This window comes from Mirounga leonina, unplaced genomic scaffold (genome assembly GCF_011800145.1).
Source record: "Mirounga leonina isolate KUSES-001 unplaced genomic scaffold, KU_Mleo_1.0 Mir_224, whole genome shotgun sequence".
Lineage (NCBI taxonomy): Eukaryota > Metazoa > Chordata > Mammalia > Carnivora > Phocidae > Mirounga > Mirounga leonina.
Window position 1 is genome coordinate 20,761,598 of NW_023270615.1, and position 15,156 is coordinate 20,776,753.

Below are 15,156 nucleotides of genomic sequence, written 5' to 3' on the forward strand. Positions count from 1 at the left end.
CGTTTTCAGCTGTAGAGTAGCTGCCGGGAGGACTCGGCCGCGGCCCTGTCACACTGCAGCCCCTCCCCCTCCCGTGGGCCCACGCAGAGGAAGGAAGGGCAGCCTAAAAGTCCACTTAGAAACGTGTTTGGATATGCCACTGCAGTTCTTTCCAAGTTAGCATTCCCTGAGTGTTTAATGGCAGAGGCAAGAAAGCTTTAATGTTGAGAATGCCACCAGCTGCTGCCTGGAAGGCCTTTGCACAGCGCCGAAGAACCCGCCTGGACAGCGGCCACCAGGCTCGCTCAGAAACCCGCTAGAAACGCTCGACACCGGGCCTCCCTGCTACAGATGCCCTTTCTTATCCGATCAACCTGTGCACTTTTGATATTTTGATATTATATTTGCTTCCTTAATCCCTCCCATAGAGACGGTCTCAGATGCCGTGGTCTGTCTCGTGGTCCTGTAGCTCTGTCTTAGCTCCCGCCGTGTTGATCTGACATCAGCACGTGGCACGGATGTGTTTTCCTAGCGTGTAGCTCTAGACTGTTTAGATGAAGGCCTCGACCCGGCAAGGAGCTCAGCGAGACGTATCCACGCTGTGGTTCAGCAGCCTTTTAGATTGTACGGCATTACGGTTCATGTTTGAAATTACAGATTTTAAATGCCATGTTCATTAAGAAATCCAGGGTATTTCCGATTCTGGGGTTTTTCATATCGTATTATTATTATTCTTAGGAATAGTTCAATGTAACAAGAAGAAAACTTGACCTTTGCTCTGGTTAAACAGTAATAGGCACTTGAAAACAATAAGATAAATTATTGAGTGAGTAGTGTTACCTACAGATTCCAGAATCTTCTGGGTTTTAGGACGTTGTGAAGCATGACTGATTAACAGAATTTTATACAACTGTACCAGTGAAATTCCAAATTGGAATTGTTTTGTTACTCTGGTTGTTGTGCCAAGTTGTGGTACACTTAGAAAATCCTGCAGTCGTCGATTTTTAGGGTGTTCCATTTCGACGCCTTTTTGTTAGTAATCATTTGCCGTAGTGCCTTCATCAGTTAAGGGAGGTGTCCCAGCGCAGTTTATGCTCTCAAATGGACGGTGAAGAGCTAGTTGGGAACGTTGAAGGCCAGGGTGGACCAAGAGGTGTGAACGGGCGCGCACCTTCATACCCGAACCTGGGCATCTTCATTGAGGGAAAGAAAACAGCAATTGTGCAAAATTCTGTTAGTCAGTGATTCTTTACCGTGCAGATCCTTGCAAATTCAGGGGCTGAGAAAAGGAGAGTGAACACACACACGTTGAGTGTGCTTTGGGAACCAAATGGACCTGAGGGACAAGCTAAGCAAGCGGTGCGAACAACATGCCACGTTTGTGAAGAGCGGGAGGCAGGGGCCTCGTGCGGTGGGGTGAGGGCTAGCCATAGTATTCTTTGCAAATGTGAGGAAGAGACGTTCTGTATTCTCTTGCTTGGTGTAACTAATCACTGTTAATTTCAGGAAACAGAACTCGACAAAGCCCCTCAGCAATCCAGGGCTGCGTCCTGTCGGGTTTGCTGAGGGAGGCTGTGCTTATGGTAAAATTGGTACTCACAGAGGAAGAAAGTGTCCTCTCTCCTCCAAAATAAAGGACAAATTACAGTAATGTGTAAGTAGCAAGAAGGAAGAATTCTGTTTCCTGGAATAAGCATTTCTTATTCCTAGTTGTAGGGACCCCTATTTTTACTTTCTATTACAGTGTTGATTCATAAGAAATAATGTTACATTTACGATAACTTCATCTGTATGGGATATTTATTTGCAATGATGTCTGAGTACTGTATTTTTTTCTGTGCATTACCTTAGTGTCAGAATGTTGTCTTTATTTTAAGATCATGTGCATGTTCTCCTGCCAAGGAACCTTTACACAGACCCAAACAGACAAACAAAAAATGCCTTCCGATTCTGAGAAAATGAGGCAGAGCGTGGAAAAGGAGTAGGAAGGAGCAATCAGTCTCAACTTGGGACACGGGCGTATGGCACGAATGTCTGCAAAGCCAGTGCACATAGGAACAGTGGGCCTGGTAAGGGTCATGTCGGTAGGACCAATAAATAAAGAATGATACAAAAGCACAAAACTTGTCCTCTGTGGCTGCTCTGACCCCTGCTCCAGGTGACTGTGGGTCCAGCAGTGCATCATAATTCCAGTTTCTAAAACAACAAAACCAGCCTGTCAGTAACTCTGGTGGTAGGAACTGGAAGCAGCCTGGGGCCCATTTCAGGAGGTGCGGATGGGAGGGCAGGTGTGGGATGCCTCCGGCAATGGGCCTCAGGTGTCGTGAGCACCCAGCAGTGTGACAGAGCACGTTGCCTTCATACTGTCCTCTCTCAAGAAGCAGAGATTTGGATAATGTGGGGGTCCTTTGCTGTTCAGACTCTTGCTCTGTGAACTCAGGGATGAATAGATTCAGGCAACAAGAGTTACCTGTTTGTCAGTGCAAAGCCACGTTCACCTGTAGGAATGTCTGTGAGGCATGCTGAGCTTGTTCTGGTGTGAGCTTAGGGGCAAATCCTGGCTTAGGGGACAGGAGGTCCTGGGGACACTCTGGCACTGTTCCTTCTGACAGCCTCAGTCAGGCCCGAGGGACTGCCTAAACCTCAGGGCAGCTGTCTGAGGCCAGGGTCTCACTGCCCTGGCCTCTTCCCAGGACACCTCCCTCCACCCAAGGTCTCCCCTTGCCTTGTGGTCGCTGCAGGGCTCCTTCCTCTCGTGATGCGTGTCTGGCTTGAGTAGCGGTTGCTGGAGCCCGTGTTCAGCTTGAAACCTCTTGAAAGAGACTCGTTTTTCTAACTCAGTAGCTAAAAGGAATCTTCCTCCCCCACTGGCCTGTACCGCCCCACCAGGCCCCTGGAAGAGGTGGAAAAGACAGCCTGTCACAGATCTGGAGGAGGAGGGGATGCTGTCAGTGGGCTGGGCGGGGCAGGTGCCATCCAGCCCTTGGCTGCCACCATGTGAGTGGCGCACTGTGGCTCTGGCCCAGTCCCATCATTTGGGGTGTTTGACTCACGAGCACAGATGCTGAGGCCTTCTCTACCCCCCAGCACGCTCTGGGTTCTTGCACACATGGTTCTTCATTTCGGGGATGGAGTGGGAGTCTCCTGAATGGGGGGAGAGCGGGGTCATTTGGCCCTGAAAGGCCTCCTGCTTGGCCTTCCCTTCCAAGAGGGAATGTCTCCATTCCCACCTCCTCCTCTGCCTGCAGTGGTTTTCACTCCAACCCCTTATAGGTTCCCAGAGCTGGAAACAACAGCGTCAGTTTGGAGATAGACCTTTGGTTGAATTGCCCCCTTTCAATGGTTCACTTACCCTGACTGAGTCCTCTCTGAGCCTCAGTTTCCCCTCTGTAGGTTAGGGATGAGAGTTCTTGACTCAGAGGTTGTGAAGTTTTATCAAGCTGTAGGTAACTGGCATGCGGGGTGCTCAACAGCTGACTTGATGTTGTGGTTCTTGCTGCCACTGTCGTCATCCCCAAGGTCTGGGGTACCAGGCCATGGAGCTAGGCCTTTGTCCTGTAGGAGTGTGAATTTAAGTCAGCTTTTAACCAAAGTGTAATTTGCATTTAGGAAATGGCACCCATCCCAACGTACAGTCACCATTTGCACACAGTGAACACAGACTGTGTGACGCCCCACCCCTTTTCGTGCTTTTTGAGGCAGACAATAATGGGATGCCTCTGTCTGCTAGTCCTGGTGAGGCTCTAGGCTGCCTCCCGCCCTTAGGAGCCTCCTGGGACAACAGATGTGCCTATATCCTGATGTCACCTGGCATGGGATCTTGGCAGGGATGGGCTGCCATCAGATTTTCCTCTGCACATGCTCACCTTTCAGCTGTGTACAAACAGTGGAGCCGGAAGGGCTGTGTGTTACCATTTTGTCAGATTTCTTATGGGCAAGCACACTGGCTCTTGTGAGTTCATCTCATTCATCTGTGAACCTTGCTTTTGTAAACTCAGGTCCCTAAGGTGGGGGGATTGCCCCCCCCCCCACAGTTTCTCCTAAGCAGGAAAAGGCGATGCCACAGTACCTCACCCACAGAAAAGGTCTCCCTGCATTGATACCGTGAGCACACCCCTTCCTGGGCCTCCTAGGAGGGGAGAACAGTAGAATCACACACACACGTGCCAGGATCCCTTTTGTTCATCTTACTCTCAAGTAGGGAATTAAGATTTATTTACCCAAAAGTGTTCAGAAGAGTGCAAAAAAGAGTGCAAAAAATGCAAACTGCACACTCTGCACCCACCATCTGCATGAGAAGCAAACGAGGGCAGCCCTCAGAGCTCTCATGCACTTTGCACCCACTCTTCCTCCCAGGGGTAACCCTGAGTCTGTCTGTGCAGGCCGCTTGTGTGTATTTCTATACATTATGAAGTGGAAGCATACAACAGAGATCCAGAGCTGGGTTAGATTTACTTGCCAAATTGCACTGATTTCTCACACCATGATTGAGCTGTGCAGTCATACGTGACTTGCTTTAGAGTCAAAGATCTATCCGTTGAGTGTAAAAGAATGGAAAAAAAATATTCCATGCAAACAGTAGCCACATTACTAATATCAGACAAAACAGACTATAGGACAAAAATTGCTTTGAGAGACAAGGAAGGACATTATATAATGATAAAATAGTGAATTTACCAAGAAGATACAACAATAATAAATACATATGCACCAAACAACAGAGCCCAAAAACATACTAAGCAAAAACTGTCAGAATTGAAGGGAGAAGTAGTTCAACAAGAGTTGGAGACTTCGGTGCCTCACTTTCAATAATAGAACAAGACAGTATCAAAAAGGAAGAAAAATACCAGGTCAATAAACCAGCTAGACCTAATACATCTACGAAACATGCCAACCTACAACAGAATACACATTAAGTGCATATGGAACATTCTCCAGGATAAACCACATATTAAACCACAAAACAATAAAGACTGAAATCATACAAAATGTTGTTTAATGATAATAGAATAAAATTAGGAATAATGAAATGTGGGAAATTCACAAATATGTGTAAATGAAACTAAATCAGTGGGTCAAAAAAGATATAAAGAAGAAAAGAAGATTTCAAATCAATAACCTAATCTCTCACCTTAAGAAAATAGAAAAATAGAATGAACTAAGCCCAAAGCAACCAGAGGAAAGGAAATGGTAAGAATTAGAGTGGAGATAATGAAATAAGCAGTGGGAGGAAATGGAGAAAATCAACAAAACCAAAAGTTGTTTCTTTGAAAAGATCAGCAAAACGACAGACCTTTACACGAGGAAAAAAGACATTACTAAAAATCAGAAGTGAAAATGGGAAAATTACTTCTGATTTTACAGAAATATAAAGGATTACAATGAAGTACTATGAATATTTATACACCAAGAAATTAGATAACCTAAACCCGAATGCATCAGAGAGAAGGAAACAGTAAATAGAGCAGAGATGAGTGAATAGAAAAATCAATAGAAAAAAATGAAAACAAAATTATTTCCCAGAAAAGATCGACAAATTGACAAACCTTTAGCCAGACTGAAAAACAGAGAAGACTCAAATTACTGACCTCAGTGATGAGAGTGGGGATATTATGACCTGACATGAATAAAAAGGATTATGAGATATTATAACAATGCTAACAAATTAAATAACCTTGGTGAATTGACAGGTCCCTTGAATCACACCAACTACAAAAGCTGACTCCAGAGAAAATAATCGTACAGACATATAATGAGAAATTGAATCAGTACTCAAAAATCTTCCAACAGAACCTCTAGTTTCTGGTCCAACTTGTAAGGAGCTTAGAAGTCATCACTTTGTCCTAATAGGTGAAAAGCTGAACAAATTAAAAAAACAACCACCCTTCTTGGATCTGTCAGAGAAGTGAGGTCACAGGGCACAGCACTGTCCCTAAAATTAGAGAGACAGATACAGAGAATTACAATTTACCAGAGCAGTTAAAACCTGGGCAGGAAAACCTGAACTGTAATTGGCAGGTTGTTGAAAGCTCAGTGTGGTGAGAAGTCTGGGAGGGCCCAGTTGTAGAGGACCCTCACACTTATGTGAGTTTTACCTCCAGCAGCTCTACGGGATTCTCACTGAATGTCAGAGAAAAGTCCCTTCAGTCTTCTGTCCAGCAGCAGAAGGGGAAAAGGAGCCATTTTGAAATATCCTAGAGTATTCTGCCTTAACCAGCCTTCCTCTCAGGACAAACTATTTTACCATGGCCTAAGAGACCTGGGGGAAGGGAAATACCCAATTCCAGTCCCCTTTGGCCATACTTTACTACTTGAAGGGGTGAAAAGAAGAAAAAAAACTGAAGCACTTGTGAAGTTCAGAGCCCAGGGGCACAGGTGCTCTAATCACAGACCTAGTTGTAGGCCTGTAGATTCCTTCCTCTTCCGTGCACCTTACCAGTATATTACTAAGGCATATTTACACTGGTTCCCTTTCCCCAGTACGTCGCAGTCTGGCTTTCAACAAAAACTTAATAAAACTAAGAAAAAAAAAAAAAACCAAACACACTCTATAAAATAGAGTATCAGAACCAGATTCAGATATAGCAGAAATGTTGGAAGTATCAGACCAGGAATTTAAAATAACTTTGACTAATATTGAGGGCAGTAATGGAAAAAGTAGACACCATGTAGAAACAGATGGATAATATAAGCAGAGAGATGGAATGATCTAAGAAAGATTTTTAAAATTCTGGAAATAAACCACTGTGACAGTAATATAGAAAGCCTTTGATGAGCTCATTAATAGATTGGACACAGCTGAGGAATCGCTGAGCTTTGGGATATGTCAGTACAAATGTCCAAAACTGAAGAGCAAAGAGAAAAAAAGAATGGGGGGAAAAACATAAAAGAATATCACTGTGGGACAACAACAAAAGGTGTATCATAGGCACAGAGGAACACCAGCAGGAAGAGAAAGGAAGAGAAGCAACATTTGAACCGACAGAATTTCCCCAAATTGTTGAACACCAAACTACAGCTCAGAGAACATTGAGGGGGACAATACCAAAATAAAATTACACCTAGGCACATGATATTCAAACTACAGAAAAATACAAAGAACCTTAAAAGAAGCCAGAGAGGTTGGGGTGGGGGGGTTGGGGGAGTTTTACCTGTAGTGAGTGAAAGATAAGAGTTACATCTGACTTCTTAGAAACCATGCAAGCAAGAAGAGAGTGGAGCGAAATATTTAAACTGGTTAGAGAGAGAGAGAGAAAAGACCAACCTATAATTCTGTATCCTGTGAAATTATCTTTGAAAAATAAGACATAAAGACGTGCTCAGACAAAAATTGAGGGAGTTTGTTGCCAGTACACCTTCCTTGCAATAAATGTAAAAGTTTTTCAGAGAGAAGGAAAATTTTATAGGTCAGAAACTCAGAACTACATAAAGAAAGGAAGATTGTTAGAGTAGGGATAAATAAAGGTAAAGTAAAAACCCCCTTGTACTTCTTGTTAATTGATCTAATAAGTTTGTTCAAAATAATAATAGTAATTTTTTTATGATTACAGCATATGCATAAGTGAGATGAAAGCAATGCTACAAGGGACAGGAGGTAAGAATTAGGAATATTTTGTTATTATAAGGTACTTACACTAATTGAGAAGTGGCATGGTGTTATTTGAAAGTGGACTTGCATAGGGGTGCCTGGGTGGGCTCAGTTGGTTAAGCATCCGACTCTTGATTTCGGCTCAGGTTATGATCTCAGGGTTGTGAGATTGAGCCCCGCACCAGGCCCCATGCTGGGCGTGGAGCCTGCTTAAGATTCTCTCTCCCTCCCTGCCTCCCCTCCTAAAAAGAAAGAAAGAAAGTGCAGCCAGTTAATTGTAAATATATTTTGCAAACTGTTGGGCAGCAACTAAAAAAAGTTTAAAAAAAGCATAACTGATATGCTAAGAAAGAAGACAAAAATCGGAACAAAGAACAAGGGCAATGATTAAGAGTCAGTGGTCTAAATACACCAATTAAAAGGCTGTCAGAGTGGATCAATAAACAAAGACCTTACTGTATGCTGTCTGCAAGAAACCCATTTTAAATAAGCAGACACACATAAATTAAAAGCAAAGGGATGGAGAAAGATATGCCATCCGAACACTAATCCAAAGAAAGTGGGTGTAGCTATATTAATTTCAGACAGGGCAAACTTCAGAGCACAGAAAGTTAAAGGATAAAGATGGGTTTTATATAAGGACAGAGGGATCGGTTCTCCAAGAATATAACAATCCTTAACGTGTAATCCCCTAACAACAGGGCGTCTGACTATGTGAGGCAAAAGCTAGTAGAATTGCAGGAAGAACTTGAGAAATCCACTATTATAGTTGGAGATTTGAATACCGCTCTATGAGAAATGGACAGACCCGATAGGCATAAAATCAATAAGGACATAGTTGAACTCAACAGCACCATCAGTCAACTGCTTATAATTGGCAACTGTAGACAGCTTCATCCACCAACCTCCTTCTGAAGCTCACATGGAACATTTACCAAGATCGATTACATTCTGGTCCCCAGAAGACATTAACACATTTAAAAGAATAGAAATCATGCAATGTATGCTCTCAAAACACATGAAATTCAACTAGATTCAATAATAAGATAGTTGGAAAATCCCAAAATACATGGGGATTTGCAATAGACTGCATATGTCTTCCAAAATTCATATTGGAACTTAATCCTGAACGTGACAGTATTGGGAGGTGGGGCCTTTGAGAAGTGAGAACGTCATGAGGGTAGAGTCCTGATGAGTCAGATTAGTGCTTTATAAAAGAGGGCCAAGAGAGCTCGCTTTTTGCTGTGTCCTCAGTGGGCTCTCGCCAGACACTGAATCTGCTGGCACTTCCCTGCCTTGGACTTCCCAGACTCCAGAACTATAAGAAATAAATTTCTGTTGTTAAAAGCACCCAATTCTATGTTATTTTTTTAAAATAAGGAAATCTCTTCAAGGGTACTATACTCTCAATAAAAACAAACAAACAAATGAAATCCCCTCATTAAAACTTACTGTGCTTTGATACTGTATCTAAAAAGTCATTGACATGTCCAAAGTCATAGATTTTCTTTCATATTACCTTGTAGGAGTTTTATGGTTTTGTGTACAGTCCATGAAAGATATAATTGATAAGCTGAACTTCATTAAAATTAAATGGTTAAAAGAATTAGAGGATAAGCGACAGCCTTGGAGAAAATATCTGGTAAAGGGCTATTATCCAAAGTATACAGACAATTAAAACTCAACAATAAGAAAACATAGGATACTAAACGATCAGTGGGTCAATGAGGAAATCAAAGAGGAAATAAAAAATACATGCAGATAAATGAAAATGAAAATGAAAACACAATGGTCCAAAATCTTTGGGATACAGTGAAAGCAATTCTAAGAGTGAAATTTAAAATAATACAAGCCCACCTCAAGAAATAAGAAAAATCTCAAATGAACAATCTGATCTTACACTTAAAAGAACTAGAAGAACAAACAAAGCCCAAAGTTAGAAGAAATAATAAAGAGCAGAAAAGATGAAATAGAGACCCAAAAAAATCCCAAACCAAAAAACAATAGAAAAGATCAAAGAAACCAAGAGCCGGTTCTTTGAAAAGAGAAACAATCTTGATAAACCTTTAGCAAGACTCATCAAGAAAAAAAAGAGACTCAAATAAATTGAAGAGAAGTAACAACCGATATCACAGAAATACAATGGATTATATAAGACTACTATGGAAAATCATGTGCCAACAAATTGGACAACCTAAAAGAAATGGATTCTTAGAAACATATACTCTTCCAAAACTGAATCAGGAAGAAATACAAAATATGAACAGACCAATTGCTGGTAATGAAATTGAAGCAGTTAACCAAAAACTCCCAACAAGCAAAAGTCCAGGACCAGCTGGATTCATAGCTGACTTCTACCAAACATTTAAAGAAGAGTTAGTTCTCCTCAAACTATTCCAAAAAATAGAAGAGGAAGGAATGCCTCTAAATACATTCTAGAAGGCCAGCACTACCCTGACACCAAAACCAGTCAAAAACACTACAAAAAGAAAACTACAGGCCAATAACACTGCTAAACATAGATGCAAAAATCCTCAACAAAGTATTCACAAACTGCATTCAACACTACATTAGAAGGATTATACACCATGATCAAGTGTGATTTATTCTGGGGATGGGAGGGTGGTTCAATATTTGCAAATCAATCAATGAGATACATGGAGTTAAAACAATAAAAATCAGGATCATCTGAATAGTTGCAGAAAAAGCACTTGACAAAATTCAACATCCATTCATAATAAAGACTGTCAACAAAGTGGGTTTAGAACATACCTCAAGATAATAAAGGCCATATATGAAAAACCCACCACTAACATCATACTCAATGGTGAAAAGATGAAAGCTTTTCTTCTAAGGTTAAGAACAAGACAAAGATATCCACTCTCACCACTTTTATTCAACATTAGTACTGTTAGTCCTAGCAACAACAGACGAGAAAAAAAAAAAAAAGACATACAAGTTGGTAAGAAAGAAGTAAAACTTTTGCTATTTGCAGATGACATGATAGTATATATAGAAAACCCTGGGGTGCCTGGCAGATTCAGCTGGTAGAGCATGATCCCAGGGTCATGAGTTCAAGCCCCATGTTGGGCATGCAGCATCCTTAAAGGAAAAACAACCCTAAAGATTCCATTAAAAAACTATTAGAAGTAATAAGTGAATTCATAAGGTTGCAGGGTACAAAATTACTACACAGAAATTTGTTGCATAATAACAAAGTAGCAGAAAAAGAAATTAAGATGATTTCATTTACAATTGCACCAAAAAAAAAAAAAAAAAAGATTTCAAATACCTAGGAATAAACTTAACCAAGGAGGTGAAAGACTTGTACTCTGAAAACTTTAAAACATTTATGAAGAAAAATTGAATGGGGCGACTGGGTAGCTCAGTTGGTTAAGCGTCTGCCTTTGGCTCAGGTCATGATCTTGGTCGGGGTCCTGGGATCAAGCCCTGTATTGGGCTCCCTGCTCAGTGGGGAGTCTGCTTCTCCCTCTCTCTCTGCCTCTTCTCCGCCCCCCACCCCCCACTCATGCATATGCACATGCACTGTCTTCTAAATAAATAAATGAAATATTTTTTAAAAATTTAAGATGACACAAATGAAAAGATAGTCCATTCTCATGGATTGAAAGAATATTGTTAAAATGTCCATAGTACCCAATAGTATCTACAGATTCAATGCAATCCCTATCAAAATACCAACAGCATTTTTCACAGAACTAGAACAAATAATCCTAAATTTTGTATGGATCCACAGAAGACCCTGAATAGCCAAAGCAATCGAGAAAAAAGAACAAAGCCTGAGGTATCACAATCCCAGACTTTGAGATATACTACAAAGCTACAGTAATCAAAGCAGTATTGTACTGGCACAAAAATGACCGATGGATCAATGGAACAGGATAGAGACCCCAGAAATAAAGCCACACATATATGGCCAATTAATCTACAACAAAGGAGACAAGAATATACAATGGGGAAAAGACATTATCTTCGATAAATGGTGTTTATTGGACAACTACATGCAAAAGAATGAAACTGAGTCACTATCTTATATCACACACAAAAATAAACTCAAAATGGATTTAAGACTTTAATGTCGGACCTGAAACCATAAAACTCCTACAAGAAAACACAGTAATTTCTCTTATATTGGTCTTAACATTTGTCTAGTTATATCTCCTAAGGCAAGGGAAACAAAAGCAAAATTAAATGATTGATACTACACAAAAATAAAAAGCTTTTGCACAGCAAAGAAAACCATCAACCAAGCAAAAAGGCAACCTACTGAATAGGAGCAGGTATTTGCAAATGATATAACCAATAAGGGGTTAATATCTAAAATATATAAAGAACTTAGGGGTACCTGGGTGGCTTAGTCAGTTAAGCGGCTGCCTCTGGATGTCAGCTCAGGTCATGATCTCAGAGTCCTGGGATTGAGCCCCACGTTGGGCTCTGCACTCAGTGGGGAGTTTGCTTGAGGATTCTCTCCCTCTCCCTCTGCCCCTGCCCTCGCTCTCTCACTCTCTCTTTCTCTTTCTCAAATCTTAAAAAAAAAAAAAAAACTTATACAACCCCACATCAAAAAAGCCCCAAGTAATCCTATTAAAAATGGGGAGAGGACCCAAAAAGACGTCTTTCCAAAGAAGACATGCAGATGTCCAACAGACACATGAAAAGATGCTCAACATCACTAATTGTAATGCAAATCAAAACCACAATGAGATATCACCTCACACCTGTCAGGATGGCTAGAGTAAAATATATAAGAAATAATAAGTGTTAGCAAGGATGTGAAGAAAGAGGAACTGTTGTGCACTGTTGGTGGGAATGTAAATTGGTGCAACCTCTATGGAAAACAGTATGGAGGTTCCTCAAAAAATTAAAAAGAGAAATACCATAGGATCAAGAATTCCTCTGCTGGGTGTTTACCCAAAGAAAGCAAAAACAATAATTCTAAAAGATATATGCACCACTATGTTTATTGCAGCATTATTTACAATAGCTAAAATATGGAAGCAACTGAAGTGTCCATGGATAGATGAATGGATAAAAAAAAGTGTTGTGTAGGGGCACCTGACTGGCTCAGTTGGAAGAGTGTGCAACTCTTGACCTCAGGGGTCTGAGTTCAAGCACTACATCGGGCATGAAGCTTACTTTAAAAAACAAGGTGTGGCATATGTATATACAATGGAGTATTACTCAGCCATGAAAAAGGAGATCTTGCCATTTTGACAACATGCGTAGACCTAGAGCGTGTTAGATTAAGTGAAACAAGTCAGACTGAGAAAGACATGCCATATGATTTCACATATATGTGGAATCTAAAAAGCAAATGAACAAAACCAAACAAAAAGCAGAAACAGACCCATAAATACAGAGAAGAAACCAGTGGTTGCCAGCAGGGAGAGGGTGGGAGGATGGGCAAAATGGGTGAAGGGTAGTGGGAGATACAGGCTCTCAATTATGGAATAAATAAGTCATGGGGATGAAGGGCACCGCACAGGGAATATAGTCAGTGGTGCTGTAATACTGTGGTGTGGAGACAGACGGCAGCTACCCTCGTGGTGAGCACAGCATAACGTATAGAGTTGTTGAATATGTTATGTTGGACACCTGAAACTAACGTAACATTGGGTCAACTATACTTCAAAAAAAAAAAAAAAAAAAAAAAAGAAGGAAAACTGACCCAATTTAAAAATGGGTATAATAACTGAGCCTGGGTGGCTCAGTTGGTTAAGCGACTGCCTTCAGCTCAGGTCATGATCCTGGAGTCCCTGGATCGAGTCCCACATCGGGCTCCCTGCTCAGCAGGGAGTCTGCTTCTCCCTCTGACCCTCCCCCTTCTCATGCTCTATCTCATTCTCTCAAATAAATAAATAAAATCTTAAAAAAAAAGGGTATAATATATGAACAGACACTTCACCAAAAAAAAGATATATAAGATGGCTCATAAACTATGAAAAGATGCTCAACATCATATCGCATTAGAGAATTGCAAATTAGAACGAGATACCACTACACACCACTAGATTTTGGCCATCCAGTATCTGTATGATACCGTAAGAGTGGATCCCTGTCATTATACATTTGTCCAGATCCATAGAATGTACAACACTAAGAGTGAACCCTAATGTAACCTATGGACTTAGGTGATTATTATGAGTCAATGCAGTTTCATCAGTTGCAACACGTGTACCACTCTGGTGGGGATGTTGGTAAAGGGGGAATCTGTGCATGTGCAGAATAATCTGTGGCATTGATAAACCCTGAATTGGGGATAGAGATTATGAGTGGGGGTGGGATTAGTGGGTACATAGAGGACTCAGCAGCATTTATGTAATGTTTTACTTCTCAAATATGAAAAGGATCTGGAATAAATATGGCCAAATGATAAGATCTGGTAGCACTGGGCACAGGATAAAAAAAATAGACAAAACAGACTACAGGCAATTTCCAGGAAGGGAGGGAGGTTCTGCTCCCCAACCTCCTATTTGCTTCAGTTTCAATAAAAACAACTGTTGGGAGTTTTCCCTCCCTGCCCAAGGGTGAGGGCCCTGACCCAGAGGGTCCTTAGACCATGGCCTGTGTTGGGGAGCGGTGGCCCCTGCTGCAGGCATTCCATGGTTGAAGCAGGACTGGCTCCAGACAGACCTCAGCTGGCTGGCTGGGGCGGACCGTGGTGGGTGCTGTCCAAAGGCTAGGACCTCCCTAGGTCAGGTGCGGGCCACCTCAGCAGTCCGCTCAGTCATAAGTGAGGTCTTGCCTCAGTGCCATCCAAAGGTGCGTGTGGGGCGTGGCCTCATCACACTAAGATCTGGGGTTGGAGGCAAGGGTTTACTTTATACTGGATAGTCCCCCACCACCACCAGCATGTGTTTGCATCACTGCCTGCTGAGTGAACTGAAGTCCCTTCTGCTCCCATAAAGGAGGGTCTGGGTCCCTGACCCTGTGCTCCTCCCTCGCTCTGGTGACACCAGGCTACACAGGGCCAGAGATATGTACTTCAACATGGAATATCACCACCCAGGTGCCACAAGACAGCAAGGAAACTGTGCCTGAGCGTCTCCTCTCCAGACTGGCTGAAGAATTCCAAATGGCTTCCTGGGCTTGGGGCCTTGACCTCCCTGTCCCAGGTGGGCCCGCAGGAAACTCTGCATTCAGGGACTACTCCCTCCAGCCTGTCCTCACCACCGCAGTAACAGGACTTTCTTCTCTGCAAATGAACCCATCCTTTCTTCACTGTATACCCTCTCCCCCACTGGAAGGTAACTTCCTGTGACCTCACGACCTCTGTGGTGTCTGCCATGCCCAGCTCCCAGTAAGTGCCTGTCCAATGAATGTAGCAATGAGTGAATGAATGAATGAAACCAAAATCTGGATTTGGCTCTGGGCATGCATGTATACACCCATGTTTTGCCACACCAGGTGCACATGGTGTCTCTCAGGGGTGATCCCACCACAGGCTGTCAGTGATGAGGAGTGATGGGCAAGAAGAATGAATGTAGCCAACTATCACACAAGAATGGAATAAGCAGGCAGGGTCTGTTCTGGGGACTTGGAGAGGCAGAGACAAAGGCCATGCTTGG

At 42.2% G+C, this 15,156-nt stretch overlaps 1 protein-coding gene across 1 annotated transcript in view; it reads left to right on the forward strand.

Moving 5' to 3' along the window:
* The window catches only part of BICD2 (BICD cargo adaptor 2), a 44,397-nt gene extending 42,300 nt beyond the window's left edge, over window positions 1–2,097 (forward strand). The window contains exon 8 of the mRNA XM_035029254.1: window positions 10–2,097. Within this exon, the coding sequence (XP_034885145.1) occupies window positions 10–15 (6 nt within the window). The 3' untranslated portion in view covers window positions 16–2,097. The remainder of the gene's footprint in view (window positions 1–9) is intronic.
* Window positions 2,098–15,156: the final 13,059 nt, after the last annotated feature.